General features: G+C 47.9%; 2 protein-coding genes across 7 annotated transcripts in view; one reads left to right on the top strand and one right to left on the bottom strand.

The window, feature by feature from the left end:
• LOC115549040 (poly(rC)-binding protein 4) overlaps positions 1–2633 on the top strand; it is a 32106-nt gene extending 29473 nt beyond the window's left edge. For both annotated transcript variants that reach the window (XM_030364026.1, XM_030364034.1), the window contains 2 exons: positions 219–388; positions 1521–2633. In XM_030364026.1, coding sequence (XP_030219886.1) covers positions 219–388; positions 1521–1872 — 522 coding nt within the window. In that variant the 3' untranslated portion in view covers positions 1873–2633. The remainder of the gene's footprint in view (positions 1–218; positions 389–1520) is intronic.
• A 2084-nt stretch (positions 2634–4717) lies between these two features.
• Positions 4718–19868, bottom strand: part of LOC115552330 (dedicator of cytokinesis protein 3) — a 51103-nt gene continuing 35952 nt past the window's right edge. For 2 of the 5 annotated variants that reach the window (XM_030368317.1, XM_030368336.1), the window contains exons 30-54: positions 19536–19636; positions 19214–19272; positions 18972–19120; positions 18323–18408; positions 17541–17567; positions 17326–17421; positions 16968–17028; positions 16725–16818; positions 16030–16178; positions 14862–14948; positions 14376–14480; positions 13788–13929; positions 12819–12985; positions 12130–12216; positions 11540–11719; positions 11360–11443; positions 11066–11182; positions 10562–10686; positions 10022–10157; positions 9459–9540; positions 9148–9260; positions 8900–8984; positions 8674–8796; positions 8372–8454; positions 4718–8227 (exon numbers count right to left, since the gene is read on the bottom strand). In XM_030368317.1, coding sequence (XP_030224177.1) covers positions 7511–8227; positions 8372–8454; positions 8674–8796; positions 8900–8984; positions 9148–9260; positions 9459–9540; positions 10022–10157; positions 10562–10686; positions 11066–11182; positions 11360–11443; positions 11540–11719; positions 12130–12216; positions 12819–12985; positions 13788–13929; positions 14376–14480; positions 14862–14948; positions 16030–16178; positions 16725–16818; positions 16968–17028; positions 17326–17421; positions 17541–17567; positions 18323–18408; positions 18972–19120; positions 19214–19272; positions 19536–19636 — 3255 coding nt within the window. In that variant the 3' untranslated portion in view covers positions 4718–7510. The remainder of the gene's footprint in view (positions 8228–8371; positions 8455–8673; positions 8797–8899; positions 8985–9147; positions 9261–9458; positions 9541–10021; positions 10158–10561; positions 10687–11065; positions 11183–11359; positions 11444–11539; positions 11720–12129; positions 12217–12818; positions 12986–13787; positions 13930–14375; positions 14481–14861; positions 14949–16029; positions 16179–16724; positions 16819–16967; positions 17029–17325; positions 17422–17540; positions 17568–18322; positions 18409–18971; positions 19121–19213; positions 19273–19535; positions 19637–19868) is intronic. The other 3 variants (XM_030368325.1, XM_030368353.1, XM_030368345.1) reach the window with 3 other exon arrangements.

Raw genomic sequence — 19868 nt, 5'->3', positions numbered from 1 at the left:
GCTTTCGGCGTGTCTTGGGGCTTCTTACGTTTGTTCAGAAGGAGAACTATTTGCGGTTGTCGTTTCAAGCGAGGAGCATTTTGGCAGGTGTTCTTCCACTGTGGTCTGTGACCTGCAGAGTGCTCTTATCGTTTCCATGTATCCCCTCTCTACTGTATGCTGATGGTTCTATCCACTCCCCCCCCCTCTCTACGTTTCCTCCCTGTGTTGTTCTCCAGCTGATCGGATCAATCATCGGGCGCCAGGGCACCAAGATCAATGAGATCCGCCAGGTGTCTGGAGCCCAGATCAAGATCGGCAGCCAGCTCGATGGCACCAGCGACCGCCACGTCACCATCACGGGCACTCCCATCAGCATCAACCTGGCCCAGTACCTCATCACCTCCTGGTAAGGCCGGTTCACCAGCGCGTGTTGCCGTCATCGCTGTGTGAGGGAGCAGAGTGTCTGCAGGGATGGTTGGATCAGCGGTCAGCCTCAGGGTTATAATGTGATACTTGATGGGGCTAGGGTGCCTGAAGGATGACAGATGCCAGATTGGTGTCGTGTTTTGTGGTGTCGGGCTGCGATCGACGTAATGCGAATCCGTCCTTTTGTTTTTGATTGTATTGCAATCGTGAGACCATCTCGATACGATCTGGCTTTTGCCAGAGTGACACTTATTTACATGATTTGAGGATGGCCTAGGGCCAAGTACAGCGTGACAAATCAACAGCTAGGATGTTATCAAAGTATTGAAATTAAATAGAACTTGAAACCTCGGTTGTGTAGGGGATTGGAGATTAAATTCATTTTTCTGACACTTATATTACGCTCTGTCTCAACGGTTGACATTTGAATGAAAGGTTAACAATGTCTTAGCATAATGTTGAAGATTGTTAAAGATTAAGACAGCATCATTTATGCTGTCTTTTGAAGTCTAAAGTTACAAATGGTCTCGGTTTGGGTATTACATACAGAGGTCATGGTCTGGTGTGGTTGAGGTCTTGGTAGTAGTAGGTAATCTGGGTTACATAGTAGACGGTTAGTTAGACTATCTGGGGATCCGCTACCTGCATTGGCCCATCTGTTAAAAGGAGTTGTAATAGGAACCGGAACAATCTCACGTAGCGGCAATTTCTTTCACTCAACACCTTCCAAAACAAATTTCAAACCGAATGCACAATTACCCTTTATCCTCTACCCTGCCTCTCTCCCTCTCTCTCTCTCTCTTTCTCTCCCTCTCTCTCCCTCTCTCCCTCTCTCTCTCTTTCTCTCCCTCTCTCTCTCTTTCTCTCCCTCTCTCTCTCTCTCTCTCTCTCTCTCTCTCTCTCTCTCTCTCTCTCTCTCTCTCTCTCTCTCTCTCTCTCTCTCTCTCTCTCTCTCTCTCTCTCCCCTTCTCTCCTTCTCTCCTTCTCTCCTTCTCTCCCCCCCCCCCTCTCTCTCTCTCTCTCTCTCTCTCTCTCTCTCTCTCTCTCTCTCTCTCTCTCTCTCTCTCTCTCTCTCTCTCTCTCTCTCTCTCTGGCTCCGCCCCCCCAAACAGTTTAGAGACGGCCAAGTCCACGGCGCAGGCGGCGAACATGGCCGCCTCGGTGGACCTCAACATGGCCTTCGCCCAGCAGCACCCGTCCCCGGCCGGCTCCCCGGGGCCCACCCTGGCCGCCATGGGCCCCCTGGGGCCGGCCCACATGCTGGGCACGCCGTACGGCACCATGCCTCTGTCGGGCCTGCTGGGGGTCAAGTCCATGCCCTTCCTGACGCTCTCTAGCCCCGCCCCCACCGCCATGGCCGTCAGCGCGCCCCCGTCGCACAACCCGCTGGCCGCCTACACCGCCAAGATCTCCTCCGCCGCCTGCATGAAGAAGCCCGAGAGACAGAAGTTCTCCCCGTACTGATCCGGGACGTCCTGCCCCCAGCCACGATGACGGGTCACTGCGAGGACGGCGGCGGTCCCTAGGACGGAGTGGAGCGTTGGTTGTTCTTCCGCACATGCCCCCCCCGCCCCTCCCTGATGTAGCCATACCCGCGGCCAGAGATTATGTTGACTATATTGTATATGATTACACACGGCACCCGGAGAAGAGACCAATACAGATTACGGACTATTATTGTTAAGTATTATCGTTAAGTTGTTCACGACTCACCTATACATGTTTCTTCTTTTTTTTTGTTGTTGTTTTTTGTGGGTTTTTCCCGATGGATTGATGGACTTGCGTTGACCCACACCTCATCACTGTTACTGATCACTGAGGGGACAGGGGGCGGCGACCTCAAGCGTGGAGAAGCACATGTCGTTGCCGCGTCGCAACGCAGAGCGCCCCTACATGCGTCTCCCACCTTTGAGATCCGCCACGAGTATTTATCCTTAGGTCAATTTGTAAATTATACTCAGAGATGACAGCTCTACTGTATGATGCTTTTATACCATGTCTATGTTTGGCTTCTTGAGGTTTTTAAGAAAATTTGTAAATGTTTCAGGGCTGGGAGGGGATGTTTTTTTTGTCTTTGTTTTTTTTTATAATAATTTGTGCGATGGTACTGTACTGTACTTGACATTTGTTTTAGACGTTTTTGAATTTTCATTTGAAATGTACAATTTGTTCTTCCTTTATTTATTAGTATCCTTTCATTTATTAAAAATCTTTGTTTCCTGATGGTCCCATTGTTTGTCAGTCTGTGCAACACACACACACACACACACATCCTGACCTTGGGTGTCTTGAAAGGCGCCTCTAAATTAAATGTATTATTATTTATTATTATCCCTTATGCTATGCCCACTGAAATCAGCATTGTGTTACTGCGACAACATCCAAAAGACGAGTGCTGGGAAGGTAGATCCACACGACGTGCACAACAAGTACACAAAAGTAGGGTTTTATGAGGCGGTCCAAATCCTTTGCTTTCTGTTGTGTTGTTGGTCCAAGGCCGGTTGGCTGAACATCATAAAAGAGGAGTGTGTTGTCTGGGATAATGCTGCCAACAACATCACTTCGGATTGCGGGGGGCTCCCACAGACAATGGGCGAGTGTACGGACACGCACACGCACACACACAACGAGCTACAGAGACCCGAGACATGTGTCAGCGAGAACACGCAACAATATCTGCGAAAATGAATATATCCAAGACACTTATACACACACATGACCGCACAAGAGACGCACACACACACACACACACACACACACACACACACACACACACACACACACACACACACACACTACGAGCTAGAGAGATATGAACCCCAGGCAGCAAGAACACACAACTATATGTTTGAATATAAATATATATACTGAATGTACACACATTAACAGTGACACATGCACACACACACACACACACACAGCCACACACAATTACTATCTTGGATATGCCTGTGCACCAACCACAGCTCGGTAAGGGATGCTCCAAGACACATGCAGGCGGGCAAGATTTCCAGAGAGGAAGGAGGAGAGTGGAGAGAGGAGGACACGTGGAGCTAGTGGAGTGGAAAAGAGGGTGAATCCAAAGTGAAGTAATATCAGGGCATCAATATGCACCACACAGCAAAGTAATCCTCTCTGGAGAGCAGGCAGAAGAGCTAGGAGGACTCTTTCATCCTTCAACTCTTTGACGCAGCCCGAGATAGTGTAAAAGTCATGTGTGGAAAGGTGCTGCTTGTGTTCAGGTTAAATAGCAGTTCTCTGAGGCGTTTTGCCCCTTTTTTCTTTTTTTTTCTTTTTTTATGTCTAGTAAAGGTTGTCAAGTGGAGCCTGTGTATCTTTTTCCTCCTGTCTGTCTATCATGTCTATTTTTTTTGCTGTTCCTTACTGGATTTTCGAGTTTATTAAATAGCTTATATAAAGGGCTAATCAAATGGTATTCATGCGCCAAGTGAGTTGTCCACCTACGGGATCTTTCTTTCTATAGATCTTTCCTGTGATGTATTTTGTTTAATGATTTAATTAGGGCCAGAGATGTCAGTATGCACGGAGCTGAGATGAATCCCTTCCTAAATCTGGATTCAAATCTGGCAATAATGTATTATTAACGTTTAAGAACAAGAACCCCCCCCCCCACCCTACCACATGAATTTCCTTTTCACATTGCTACAGAGGGCTATAAACGACAAAGGAACTTCAGAAGGTACATTCTGCCACCTGCAGGCAGTTTAATGCAACTCCGTGTGTCAGCCAGGGACTAGAGAACGGGCTGCCGATACTGCAGCTGTCAGTGCTACACGAACACACAGGTCCATGGAACGGACTTGTCACTTTACGGTCTACCTCTAAAGGCATTAAGTGTGCTTGGGGATCCATAAAATACTGCCATTTCCACGCACACACACAAACGAGTAATTTTCAACTGTAATTTGCGCAGGCACACGCGCAACACAAGCACGCACGCGTACACACTTCACGCCTCTCTCCCTCTCACACACGCAAGCACACACGCAAGCACACACACACACACACACACACACACACACACACACACACACACACACACACACACACACACACACACACACACACACACACACACACACACACACACACACACACACCGAACTAATAATACCTCCCAATGAATAGGTCTGCACTCTCTGCAGCATATCAGTGAGTCATGCTGTCTTTTGACACCAGCTAGAAGAGAAGAACAATGTTCTGCTTGTATTTCTATAATAAACAGCGCCCCCTTCTGTCACGTTATGCGCCACTCATTGGCGTGATAATTACAATGAAGAGCCAGATGGAGCTGATAAAAGATTGTCTTTAATGTTTGGCATTGTTAATGAAATCCATACCACAGCAGTTTTGGGAGTAGGAAAACCACTTTGACAACCAACCACTGTTTGATCATGCTAACACCATATGTACAAGAAAGCACATTTAAAAGTGTATAAAGTATTTATATGAGAAGACTTGAAGTCAAGAACGGTGCAGAAAGCCACAGTCTAATGAATTTGTATTTTTTTCAAACACTGATTATAGATATTTATCAATTACATCAATTTCTGGATTACGTGTATATACACAAAACAACGATAAACCTTTAGGGAGTCTGCAATAATTGTCAAAAATATTTCACAATACTGCTGTATGTACAAGAACTGAATTTACATTGAAAAATTCTCTATTGTACCTATATTTATCTGAGTATCGCTTCCCTTCACCGGCTATCTTCAAAAGCCGTCAAGCTTCCAACCACATATATTGATCTAACCCTTGCCATGTACCTCCATACAAAGTATAGCAGCCCATGCGGTACCCTGTGCATTCTGTCTTGGTACATTTTTCTGAAATGTGTTCGCACAACAGATGATTTTCCATACAAAAATAGATGTTGTCTTGTCAGTTGACAACCTGGTGTGTGAGAACACAAAGCAGCCACCTGCAAAAAAAGACACAAAAAACAACACAAAAGAATTTTCGGAAAACAAGTGTTTCTTAATTAGCTATCCTTTCAACCCAACGTTTGAGCAGCACATTAAATTACAGCTCATTAAAATAACACTGTCTTTTCAGAGCCGGAGAGTTGATCGTCCTCCTCGTCAAAAACCCAAATACCTCTTTCACACGACCAAACGGAAAAAATCGAAACATGGCTGAGAAGAGCTGCAGGCCGATTCGTGCCAACGAGCCATGTGACCCTTTGAATCCTAAACAGAAACTGGAAAAGCTTACAAAACCCTTTGCCAGACAGATATTTCATTCCTTCCAGGGGTGGGTTTGGGTAGAGGGGGGGGGGGGGGGGGGAAGGGGGGAGCATAGAGAGTACAGAATGACGAGCAGAAGTAATTCCATGAGTTTCTTGTGTTCATTGGAGGTGTCCAGATGAGCGGTCATACTGCATTTCAAATGCACTTTAAGGCAAATAGGGCGCTTCACGACGCAATCTAAGTGGATCTTTAGGTTTGCCCCTTACCCAGCGAGAGTGAACAGGATATATCATCAGAACACAAAACACTGCCCAAATGCAGGCATCCATGTTCAATTATCATTGGTTGACATAGTGTGACATCTATCTTGTGTGAGAGAGAGCGTTATCGAGAGAGAGAGAGAGAGAGAGAGAGAGAGAGAGAGAGAGAGAGAGAGAGAGAGAGAGAGGGCATCTGAAAGACATAGAGGGGTGCCTCGGTGTAAAGTGTCCATGGTTTTCGCCAGGTGTCTTAGGTGTGGCGAAGGCAAAGAGTCTTCTTCTTCATCCTACACTCATGACTTCTAGGGTAATGGCTTCTGTCCGTGACTAGTCTTGGACCAGCTCAGTGAGTTTGACCTGATCAAAATAGTCTGTCCAGAGGTCCGTCCGTGCTTAGCCGTCAAACCGCGCCACTCCTTTCCGTCCGTCTTGCAGAGTTCTCTCGGTCAACCCCCCCCCCCAAGAGACATCCCGGTCACGTTTAAAAAACATACGGAAAGAATAAGAGCTAAGAGATTCCAACCAAGGAGTTTGAACTTAAAAAAGCACTTGAACTGAAAGGAGAATTGCAACTTGTGAAATCACGGATTAAAACATCTCATTTGAATACATTCACGTGGATTTCCGCCCGCGATGGAACGGATGGGAGGGGGGGGGGGGGGGGGTCGTCTACGACTGACAAGGTCCGTGTTGCCTTTAGAAGGTCCAGAGGTCCACAAAGGTGATACAAGTTCAAGATACAGTATCGCCTTGGTTCTAGGAAAGCTGGGGGAACAACACACGCACACACACACACACACACACACACACTCGCACGCAAGCTCACGTGCACACACGCACACGCACAAACACACCAATGTGCTGTTTCTGATGACTCACTATTAAGGAGCCCTTAACAGTGTTTCAAAAAACAGGATGGACATAGCTTTTGAGAAGAGCCTAGTTTAGCAAATTTATCAAAAAACAATAAATCCCCCTCATAATAATAAAGCATTTTTGGGTTGCTTCACTGAGGGATGGAGAGCCTTCTTCGAGGGCCGCAGACGTTGTGTTGTCATGAAGCAAGGGAGCGTGGGGGGGGGTGAAAGGGGGCTGAAGGTTACGTCCTCTGACACACTTAGCTTATACCGATCCATGTTGCTTAAAGATCAGGGGTGGTGGTCCTCTGTCACAAGGACGCTTTGTCATATAATTATTCTCAAAATGAAAACACATGCTCACAGACACGTCGTTGTACCATTGTGTACAATCAATATCAAATCGAGGAAAGCAAAAAAGACATCCCTGCCCTGTGTTTGACCGACAGATAGAATCCCCTTCGCGTCGCACCAGAGGCCGACACAGAGCACAGTGACAGCGCGTGCGCCTCGTCGACACGTCAAAGGCCTTCTCCTCGTCTTCCTCCTGTCAAACCGCCATGCCTGACGGGGCTGGTGACGCGCCCCTCCCCCCCCCCGGCTCTGACCAGCCCCTCCTCCCTGACTCGGTGCACTGAAGGGAGGAAGACGAGGAGAAGAACGCCGTCTCTAAAACTCAACAACTCCCCGAGCTAGGGGACCCCCCTCGCCGTCCTTCCTCCTCCGTCGTCCTTCCTCCTCCTCCGTCCTCGTCCCGCCCTCCTCCTCCTCACTGCGCCTCCTCGTGCTCCTCGCTGATGCACTGCTCCCAGGGGTGCTTGGCCTGCTCGTCCCGGTGGCCGTGCTGGGGGTGGAAGATCCTCCGGGGCAGCGGGACGGGCTGGGGCTGCAGGTCCTCCTCGGGGATGCAGCCCTCCCTCAGGTAGGGCTTGGGCGGCACGGCGGGCGGCAGCTGGGGCCGGCGGTAGGGCACGTGGTGCTGGGCCCCGTGCCCGGCCCCGTGCTGGTGGTGGTGGTGGTGGTGGGACGCCATGGGCATGGCCAGCTGCGGCTGGGGCCCGTGGCCGTGGCCGTGCCCGTGGCCGTCCATCCCCGGGTGGGGGTGTGGGTGGGATTGGTGCGGGTGGTGGCCGCCGTGCGCGTGGGAGTGGGAGTGGGGGTGGGGGTGCGGTTGCTGCTGGGGGTGCGAGGCGGGGCTGCGGTAGTGGAAGGGCCGCGCCGGGTCGGCAGAGTCCATGTCCGGGCCGCTGTAGTGGATGTGCAGGTAGGGGGAGGCCAGGTACTCCTCGGGCGGGGACCACAGGTGGCTGGGGAGGGGCTCCAGGGCGTCGTTGCGGATGGGCCCCGTGTCCGGGTACTGGCCCCCGAAGTTGCTCTCGCTCAGGGACGACACGCCACTGCTGGCGCTGCCCGACAGGGTGGAGTTGCTGCCGCCCAGCGCCGACTGCGGGCTGGTGGGGGAGCCGGGGATGGGGTGGAGGGGGGACTGCGGGGAGGGGGAGATGGGTAGAGAGGGAGGGAGGGAGGGAGAGCGGGAGGGAGAGATGGTTGATACCGTGGACATACTTCTCTTGAGCTGAATAAAGAAGGTGAATCAAGGCGAGGTGCTCTTTGACATTCTGTCCTGTACCTTTCTGAGAGAGCGGACAGGCAAGGCGGGGGGCGGGTCACTGTTCTGGTGATGGAACGCATCAAAGTGCATCAGGAAGTGCCCTGCGGAGAAGAACAAACAAGAGCACAACCACGTGAGCCACGGTGGGTTCAGGAAGCAGGCCGTGTGAACGTCGACAACGATTCAAACACGTCTCACCAGCATCAAGACGTGAGGCACGAAAATAACAACGAAAACACGAGAACAAAGACGGCCGTCATTAAACCATATTAGAAGACATCATCGGAGCCAAGGGGAGTGAGGGGGTGGAGGGTGGCTACCTGGTGGGAAGGATCGGGGTGGGACGGGGGGCATGATCACAATTCCGGAGGACCCTGGGACGTAGGGGAGCGTCTCCTTGGTCTCCCCCTCCACGCTCCAGGCACTGGGGTTACCGGGGAACACTTTGAGGGGGGCGGGAGGGGGAGAGGGGTAGGGAGAGGTCAGCGTTTGGACCCCAGACACCCAGACACCCGGCAGGATGTGAGTGGGAGGGGGGTGTCTCACCTTTCTCTGGGAGGTTCATGTGGGGGTCCGTGCACGGCTTACAGGGGCTGACCTGCTGGAGTAAGGCACGCTGCATGTGGTTGTTCTGCGGACAAAGGGAAAAACAACAACTACATCAACAAATAACGGGATTCAGATGAAAGAGGAATGAATCGGGATAAAATAAGAGATGGCCTGGCAAGCACGATGGAGGTCATTGAATCAGGTTTCCTCGAAGACTGAAAATGCCCAGTCGGACCCCGAGGTACCTGTCCGTTCTCAGCCAGTGTGTAGTACATGGAGTTGTTAGCCCTCTCTCGTTGTGGTAACAGAATCATCACTTCCCTGTTGTGTTTGGCCTTATCCGGTAACGAAGGAGAGCCTACGACAGAAATGATTGCGATACATTCTGAATCTTGTACAAATGAATATGTTGTGTAAGCCAGGGCATATGTTACTGAAATAGCATCCCCTCAAGCACAAAGGCCAGTCCGAGCGCCAATAGTCAACATCGACCCTCGTCCCAGCGTGTGCTGTGGCTCACAGAGCGTGTTGATTGGATGTCGTGTGATATATTCACCTCGGGCGCTGGACGGAGCCGAGGTGAGGACCTGAGAAGAGGTGGAGCGGATGGAGCTCAGACTGGAGGACGATGGACTGGGCTGCCACACCACAGTAGTGGGAAATAACAATGAATAACAGTAGCGGCTTATTCGGGCTGCAAATATCACATATCGTTGGCAACACATGCGTTCGGGGGTAAGAAGTATATATTATCATAAAATAAATAAGTAGATAAATAAAACAACAAACGTCTCTTGTTTCTATAGTGTGGCTCTTAAAACAGTTTGCTTATTTGATGTATTTGTTTTTGTATTTTTGTATCTACACAAATGAATCTGCCCTTTTTGGGTTATATCTCACATTTATTGTAAGTCACTTTGGACAAAGGCGTCCATGATCAAACCCTCCTATATCAACGCGCACGCAAACGCTGGCGGTTATTAATATTGCTAATCCATCGGGGCTCCAGCACTGCACTGCTGGCAGACGGTAGAGTCACAGAACAGTTCCCGTCCCCCCTTCTGTCTGTCCGGCCCTGATGAGGCTTGGCCGTTGGCGTGGTGTGCGGCCCCGTCGTACCTGCATGTGGCCTGAGTCCTCGGGGTGCTCCCCGATCAGCCCGTCCGTCAGGATAACCAGGTTCCCCGCCTCGCTGGACGTGTGAGAGGACAGGGAGGAGGACGAGTGGCGGATGGAGCCCTGCAGGTTCAGGGGGCTGGGGGGGATTGGGCGGGTTGGGGTTAGACCAGATCAGAGCATAGAGGCGGGTGTACACGCTGCCTCACGGCGTCCCCATGTTTTTAAAAAATGTGTCGCATCGAAAATCGTAGACGAAGGATGAAAACGAGAGGGCGTCCAGTTGGTTCACTCTGAGGGAGACCCGAGAGTTTAGCAGCTATGGCGTGAACGACAAGAATGTCACAGTTTTAACATACGTTTTTCTTTACGGTAACATTTGCAAAGTATATCCCAAGGGTGCCCACGTTTTATCAAATCCTGAAACACAAGGCTGCCTTAAAGAAGCACAGGACACAGTGCGCCAGCTGTGTTTCTCTGGGTCTGTGTGTGTTCAGTCTGAACCCCTGGCTAGCGTGCTAGCGAGCTAGGTGGCTAACAGACCTGTGTCGGTGGATGAGGCGGATGCTCTCCGGGCTCATGTGGCTGTGGGAGGTCAGGATGCCCCGGGGAGAGTTGCCCCCTGAGCAGCCCGCCTGGCCGAACCGGTCCACGCCAGGGAGACCCTGCTGGGTGCGCCAACACACACACACGGGACGGGTTAGTATATATACACACAATTACACACTTGCCATACAGTACATTCATACACATACACAGAGGCACATACACATGCTTGCACGCACACACCAACACACGCACACTTACACACACACACACACACACACACAAAAACACAAGTGGGTGCACACACACACACACACACACTTACACACACACATGCACACAAACACACACACACACACACACACACATCCGCACGTGCGCTTGTACACACACACACACACACACACACACACACACACACACACACACACACACACACACACACACACACACACACACACACACACACACACACACACACACACACACACACAGACTCACATGATGTAACCCCGTCCTCATCATGTGGAACTGATCCACCAGCTTTTTGTGAAGCGGCCGCATCTCAGGATGCACCAGCTTCTCGTGGACGGCCAGTCCGACCCCCAGAATGTGCACCTATTCAGTCAGATATCATGGAAGGCAAGAGAAAGTTGCATATTTGTTACTGTTAGGAGGAATGTTCCCGTATTCAAGGTCAGGTTCATTCATTATGCATGCAGATCATGTGGTGAATCCTACATGCTGCTACACCATCTCCTGCTGTTCATAATAATCAACCACAATGCATCATACCTGTTCCTGCATCTGGTCCTTCAGCTGTGTCACCTTCTCCGTGTCTTCTGGGTGACTGGTGATGTATTCCTTATCGAAGAACGCCTGAGACAAAAAAACAACAATAATGAGTTTACTATAGTGAGCCTGTATGCCACTCATTATTTCCACGTCCCGCCTTGTTTTCTTCTGCAACACTACCTCCTGGTATCTGGCTATGCCTCCATTGACTGCAGCATCTATGACCCCATTGAGACACATGCTGAGTGGGTTGATGTTGCCATGGTGCTGTCTGTGCTGATACTGGCTGATGAGCGTCCTCAGCTCCTGGGTCTTGTTCTCCACCACGTAGATGGCATTCTCCAGAGGACTCACTTCCACCTGACGGCAGGTACACAGACGGATGTTCAACCAGGGAAACGCTCAAAAACCACAGCGTTAGTTATTTGATCCCCCCAAGGGGGTTCAATCTCATTTGCACTTATATTCACAAATAACTTAGGGGCGTGGGTATCAAAAAAGGCGAGAAGATTGACAAAATAAAACCCCTGTTCGTCTTTGCAATATTAAAGCGGTAATCTGTATTAGCGAGATCAAAGACATTATGTATCAGAGCTTCTGTCTGGTGTAATGCACAATTATGTTTTACTTTGTAAAATGCTATCAGGCTGTCTGTTTCCAGCTGCTGCTATTCAACCGATGCGACAGAAATAAGTGGTGAACAGAGAGAGACACAGGGTGAGGTGACACACGAAAGGTTGAATCCCCCCGCACCCCACACCACCACTCACCACTTCCCTCCGCTCCACTTCAGCCCAGCGGGAGATCCCAGGGAGGGGCCTGGACAGGATCAGGGTGGTCCGCTCTATCCACAGACTCTAAAAGAGAGAGAGAGAGAGAGAGAGAGAGAGAGAGAGAGAGAGAGAGAGAGAGAGAGAGAGAGAGAGAGAGAGAGAGAGAGAGAGAGAGAGAGAGAAAGGGAGAGAGAGAGAGAGAGAGAGAGAGAGAGAGAGAGAGAGAGAGAGAGAGAGAGAGAGAGAGAGAGAGAGAGAGAGAGAGAGAAAGGGAGAGAGAGGGAGAATGAGAGAGAGGGAGACAGAGAGAGGAAGAGCGGGAGAGAGGAAGAGAGGGAGAGAGAGAGAGAGAGAGAGAGAGAGAGGGAGAGATAGAGCGATAGAGAAATAGAAAGAGAGAGAGAAAGATTGACAGAGAGAGAGAGGGAGGGAGGGAGAGGAATAGACAATATATTATATATTGTCAGCGATAATATATAGAGTCAGAGATAAACATCAAGATAGAACAATAAAGAAAGAACGAAAGCAAGAATAAAAGATAGCGACAAAGATCTATTGAAAGCATCAGCGTGAATGTCACAGCGGTGTCCGTGGAGACCGAGACGTCCCCAGGCGGTCTCACAGCCTCCGCTTAAGCGATAAAACAACCAGAAGAAGACAAGCTGGAGCGGGAGGCCAGGCCGTACCCTGAACTCGTTCTCCCTGTCTTTGGGTCCCTTGTGGAAGGGCCTGTCATAGTGGAAGCGGTTGACGTTGTTGATGCGGTAGAAGCTCTTGATCCTCTCGGGCACGCGCTCCAGCTGGGGCGCGTCCGTGATGTCTGACACCGGAGTGACCGCGTAGATCTGGAGGTCTGCGGCCGAGCGGTCAAGGAAGTGACACGCGGACAGACAGCCAGACAGCCGGACGGACGGGGACAAATGGGGAGAGGACAGAGCCCAAGAGGGAGGGGAGGGGACGTGAGAGGAATAGCTGATGCCACCGGTTGTCATTTTCTATAGCATGTAAGAGAAGAGGAAATTCTCATTTCACGCCTACATTGAATTAAATAAATAAAATAACCAATTTCCGCGGACAAAAAGTGGGTGAGCTCAGAAGCTCAGTCCACATGTTTTAATTTAAAGTGACAATGTGTAAGATGTGTCCCTCTATCGGGAGCAAACATTTTCTTGGCAGAATTGGACAACTACAAATTTGAAACTGCTTTATGTCTCAACCTGGCCCCATTCACTAGTTGTGGTTGCCAGCACTCACACAAAAAATGCAGGCAGCCAAATCCAACATTCTAGAGTCGTGTCAAATCTCAGCTGTTCAAAATTTCTGTCAACCTCTCAAATTAGCCAAAATCAATTCTGTTTTTCCCCCTCTTTATTGTCTGTCGCATTCTTATACATCAAGATATGTTTTCCTTTGAGGCACGCTGGGACTGTGGGACTGTGAGTTCCACCAAAGCATGTACTATAGATATTTCTAGATCAATTCACCTTAAAAAACAATGATAAATATATTAACATCAATCTTAAACATCAAAGTCTCCTATCCATTGTGTATATGCTAGCTTGTTGAGCTAGCTGTAATGTATCAGTGTTAGCATGGTAGCTTTCCTCCCGAGTCCTCCACAATACTAATAACTGAAGTGCAATGGTTAAGGATACACTGAGCATCGCTCTGCAGGATGGTGTCGTCTGGTTGGTTGGGGTGCTGCATGGCGATGGCCTGTGGAAATTCTCCCAGCATCCTTTGCTGGAAGTCCTCGAGCCGCTCATAGTCGTAGCCGCGGCAAACAAACTCCTTGTTCTAGAAAGTTAAGAGGAGCGATAAGCAAGAGGAGGTGGAGGATAAAAGTGGATGCAAAAAAAATTGCTTATCTTGAGAGTGGGCTGTAATTATGCTGTAAATGACTCACCAAAAGCTATTCCTGTAAACCTTATATTAATCCTTATTTTAAATAATCCGTTTTATGAACTGATCTTGTCTATAAACCCATGCTAAAACCGCAGAGCGTGAATTAATCCGCAGTGTCGGCTCAAAACGTTTCAAGTCGTCCCCCCCCCGTCCCCCGAGACAAACAGGCCCTACTTGCCATCCGGTTCCATAATAAAATTCAACATCAGTTTTTTGCACCTTTGTACCGGCGGAGGACTTGAGCGAGCTGCCTAAACCACCAGAGGGACAGCGCGGCCAGCCAGCCGAGTCAGCAGAATATTAAGTACGTCTGGAGAGTCGGGGCCTGCTCCTCTTACCCGGAGGAAGAAGGGGAACTTCCTTCCGTAGAAACCCATTCGGAAGAACTCTGGTTCAACCCTCTGCTGCTCGATGATGTTGTCATAGTAAGCAGCCTCCATTTTCTGCCAGGGGAAAAGTTAAACACTTACACAATCATCCTAACGAATAATGCTTTAATTACACCCTCAACCACCCAAAGCCGCCGTCGCTGCCGAGGCTGAGGCTGACGCTGTTGTGGAGTGTGGGCTGGGCATCAACGGGTGATTATTAAATTGTTTTGCCGACATGCATCGCACAAGACACAAGACGGGCTTGATGAGAGAGACGGAGAGAGAAACAGCGAGAGAGAGAGAGGGAGAGAGAGAGAGAGAGAGAGACAGGCTAAAAAAATCCCCCATCCCACGTTATCTTTGGAGGATAATACATTCTTGAGCACATAGCGTGCCTACAGCAGCGAGCCGATAATGAAAGGCAAACAACATGGAGACGGAAGCCGCACTCACCCGAATCCAGCTGAGGCTCTGGTAATCATACAACGCCTCATATTGGAAAGCCAGCTCCCGGCATAGAGATATTCCATATTCCCAACACTGGAAAAAAGGGAAATACAGACGGGAGAATAAGACTATATGAGCAAAAGGAAATCAAACAAGATTGTTCCACCCAAAAAAAAAAAACATAAAAAATGACGGATGGTTTTTGAGTGCGCCTGGAGAGACTGTTGTGATAGTGTCAGAATTAGTGCTGAAACATTACCAATTAAACATGCATTTATTGTTAGTACCGGTATCCATCTTGTGTTGCAGAGCCAGAAAATAGGATGTTACATTTACTGGCAAACTGGAGGCACTAAAATGGTTATTAGTATAATGTTTTTGATTATTTTAGATTATATTGGGTTTCCTTTATTAACTCAAACAGTAGGTGGGGGGATTTGGAACCATAATGTGACTAATCAGCCTAATAAATAGCAGATTTGTCAAGTGACAAGATGAAGTGACGTGCATGAAAACAGAATGCTGGCACAGCTAATGACATGGGGGGGGTTAACATTAGCAGCTGATCACTACGTGGGCAGTATAACAAAAACGTTTGTTACCATAGAAATGATAATCGTTTATGTAACAAATGGACACGCTAACAACTAATCCCTAAAGTACATATTATATCTAGCTGGCTTGTGCGGTTACATTTTGAAAGGTTAAAACTGCACTATGTCGCTTTTCTACAGCAGCTTATAATTCCATACGAGCAGTATCTGAACTAGAATGTTTTTGTAGATAAAACACCCCCCCATCTATCCATGAGTTGATCCGTAAAGGGACCAGTGCCAGAGGATGACAGTGTCTGAACGTGACATAGCTATAAATGTAGCTACAACTCAGGCCACTAGAGGCTGCAAATGGGAACACTGACATAGTGAAGGTTCAAATGCAGAACCCAACTGAACAAAATATGAAAGTCAAACGATTTGTTCCTCGATCCTAATGTTTTCCTCAATTTTAAAAAGTTAATTCAAAAGCAGTGAAAAAAATATCAATGTTGGTATGATCAAGACAATATCCGGATTGAAAAGCACCATGAAAGGTTGCTTTTACTCCTATTTGACCCATTTGTGAAACCATTTCAACAACAATAGGAGGAAAAAGTGATGGCCGTTCAGGGACTTGCCTTCCCCTTGTTGAAGTAGTGGAGGATCTTGCGGCTGAGGTTCTCCTTGCGCTGCCACTCGCTCTGTGAGGGGTAGTGGAGGAAGTCCCTGAGCGCCCGGTCCTCCCACTGGAGCAGCTCCCAGTAGAGCAGCAAGGTGAACGCCGCCTCTGTGGGCAGGGGGAAGGGGCCAAAGGTCAGAGGTCAGTGAATGGTGAGGCCAGAAAGAGTCCATCCTGAATAATTGATGGTCAAATACTAAATGATGTGATACATCATGACATCGTATCACGATGTCATGATGAATTCTAAATTAATAATTGTATAATTAAACCTGCACTATGTAACTTTTCCACAGAATATTCTCACATATTACTCCATTAAAAATGGGTTGAAAGATATAGATGAACAAGCTATATATAGCTATTTTAAAGCTGAGTAGTAGCTATATCATCTACAACGTTGGAAGATGAAGGAACTGTAGCCGTAGCTGCAACTCAAGCCACCAGCGGCTGTTTACGGGAAACCGCAGGTTTTATATAACACAACGTAAACAAGCTAGTATTAGTGTGAGTATAATGTAGACTAATTATGTCGTACCTCATAATTGATATGATGATTTATTTAAAATATTGCCAATGGATGCAGTTCATGGCCACAATGCATTAAACACAATATTTACTACACAGCAGGGTCGGGCCTGAACTGGGCCTCACCTGTGAAGTCCTCCGCCTGCAGGTGGAGGTCACACAGCTTGTGGATGTAACGGATGTACATGTCCTCCTTGTTCACCTCAGACTTGTAGAAGTTCTTATGCGGGGAGGGGAGGAGATACAAAACAAGGTCTGTTAGAGCCACGTCTCAATGGGCGGAAACAGCCAGCAGCATTAGCATCACAGATACCATTACGGATTAAACATGCGTTGACCGGATAGAGATAAGTGAAAGATGGTGATTACCATGAGGTTGACGGAGCCACTGATCTTCTTGTTCTCCCCCTCCTCCCCCTTTATACAGTCCCTGAAGAAAAACAAAAAAATGTTCATCTCATCTCAAGATCATCACAGTGTTTTCATGTTGGTAGGAATTGAACTTGCCTCTAGCGAGACGGTCGAGCACAACAGTTTAACGTTAGCTATTTGGGGAAAACTTTTAATATAAAGTGTCTACTAAATGAGAAGATAGGAGTCATTTATTGAGAAGATAGGAGTTAGGCCGACGTTAAGAGTGCAGACATTGGGGTTTCAACCCACAACCCTTTGGACTGGGGGTCAAGCACCCAACCATCCTGTGGCCCCCAACGCCAAGAGGAAGTACCTGTAGTCCAGGAGTCTCTCCATGAGCCTGGTGACCGACGTCACCAAGGAGATGCTGGTCTCTCTCCAGGTCTCCTGCTCGATCTTCTCCAGCAGGCTGGAAAAACAGAAACATCCTGTCTTTAACTGGTTGAGGAGAATAATGCAACGCGCATGATTCAAAATATATGATGTATTATACGCAGTTAAAAAAGGGTTATATATCTATGTATATACCTTGGGTAGGGTCCAAAGAGCTGCGTGCTGCAGAAAATGGAGACATAGTGAAGAAGAGAACAGTTCAGTGGATGAATGGGGGTTCACAGCAGAAGGAACTGGCCAAAGCTGCACACTTCATTGGTTTTTCACTGCAGCCATCCCTTTGGTCCAGAAGGAGATCTTTGATTGGTGGTTTTATATGACTACGATAGGACAACAATATATTCTAAAATACTGATACTATTCAAAGGATGATAGATATGTTTCTACTTGTCATCAAGTGTGTCTATGCACTCTGCAGTCTGATAAGGGGCCTCTTGTGGTCCTTGGTGGATGGTGTCTTTGTTATGGTGGGGTACTTTCAAATGGTATACATTCAGAGGAGACCTGGCCTTAGTTAAAGTAAGTCTTAAGATCTCAAGAGGAGTATCCTTCTGACCAACGGTACTCATTAGACCTAGAAATAAAATGGCTCACCATTCTATGGCGTCTTTTCAAGAATAAATTAACCTTGTGTAGGCTCGGACATTGTTCAGTCCTTCCCTTGCATCTCGAGAGTCTGCAAATTCGTATTAAACTGGTTGAACTGCAAATCTACGTGTTGCCACAACTTTTTTGGTCTTGAGTCTTCGACTTCATCCGAACTGAGCTGACTATTCCCCCTTAACGCAGGAGCGGTGAATGGATGGGTTTATTCTGTTGACCGGAGTAGCCAAGTGATTGCTACAGTGAGGGACGGGGGGGGACAGGGGGCTGCACAGAGAAGGTTGTGAGGCAACAGTATTCACTGTGACACTCACAGCAAGCTGAAGAGTTCCCTGTGGTTATCGTCTCCCTTCCCGTCGGAAACCATGCTGTCCAGCTTGTCCATCAGCTCCGCCTCCACCTGTCACACACATGTACACACACCCACACGCACACACACACGCACATACACACACACACACACACACATAGACAAAATGAAACACGCACACAGAGTCACAGAGACATACACACACACACACACACACACACGTTAAACACAAACACAAATACACATCAATGTTTGACACAGATATAATCATGAATAGACACACACACAGAAATAAACCCCCACACACCCACACACATACACACGCACAAACACACTCAGAGACAAAAAGAAACACGCATACACAGTCACAGAGAAACACACACACACATTAAACACAAACACATACACATCAATGTGAGACACAGATACAAACACAAATAGACAAACACACAGAAATAGACCCCAACATGCCCAAACAGCCCCCCCCCCCCACACACACACACGCACGCACACACACACAAACACACACACACAAAGTGGGCATTGTATATTGTATCAACTGTTCCTTGTGTGATCCACGAGTCAAAGCTGTCTGAGGCACAAGATGGAAATGTTCAATGCGAAAACAAAACACTGAAGAAAGCAGCGCTGACCTGTTTGAAGTTGCCGTTCTTCCTCTGTTCCCAGTCCATCATATCGTGGAAGATTGGAATCATGATATTCCGCACCTCAGTCTGCGGTACCAGCGTGACTCCGAGGAAGGGTCCCATCATCCCCGGGATGAAGTGGGGCTTGTTCTCCCCTGGGAGGGGGCGGGAGACACGGGTGTGATGGGGGTTTCTTCAGCAAGACAATAGACGTTATTTCAGAGGAGCCAAAGGGAGCGCCATCTCACCTAGCTTCTGCCACATGCTGAAGAGCTCATAGCCCATCATCACTCTCATATCGCCATGCCTACAGAGACCAGAGCACAACATATGATCAATACACAACAAACAGATAAATAAAAATGAATGTAGTCATATTACTAGTCATAAAGATAATAATTACCATCATTTAATAATTCTAATATATTTAAATTAAGTAATAATGAATAAGAATAACGTAATAATTGATGTTAATAATGTGATTATTATATATTATTGTCATTTTCATGATTATTATGATTATGATGATTATGATTATTATTAATATTAATGAATTATAATTGTAATGACTTGTCCAGGATCTTCTTCCTCTTGGCCTGGGTGAGGGGTTCCAGCTGCAGGCTGGGCTGGTTGATGTACAGCACAGTGAGGCTGAAGAAGGAGTTCCACACCTGCACCACAGCCAGGGGAAAGATCAAGAAAAGCAGCATTAGCCTCACTGGAAATTCACACAAAACATCTGCTAAATGCTCTGTAAAAAAGTAGCAGAATACATATGCATATCTTCATTAGGATTGAACAAAAAGTTATATGCTGATACTCATTCAGCTTTTAAGATAACTGAATGATAAGATGAGATAAGATGTTAAATAAATATTAAAAAGCGTTCCGAGACGTTCCTGG

Source organism: Gadus morhua, chromosome 1, assembly GCF_902167405.1.
Source record: "Gadus morhua chromosome 1, gadMor3.0, whole genome shotgun sequence".
Lineage (NCBI taxonomy): Eukaryota > Metazoa > Chordata > Actinopteri > Gadiformes > Gadidae > Gadus > Gadus morhua.
The sequence above is the reverse complement of the archived record's forward strand: the minus strand, read 5'-3'. Positions and strand labels throughout refer to the sequence as shown.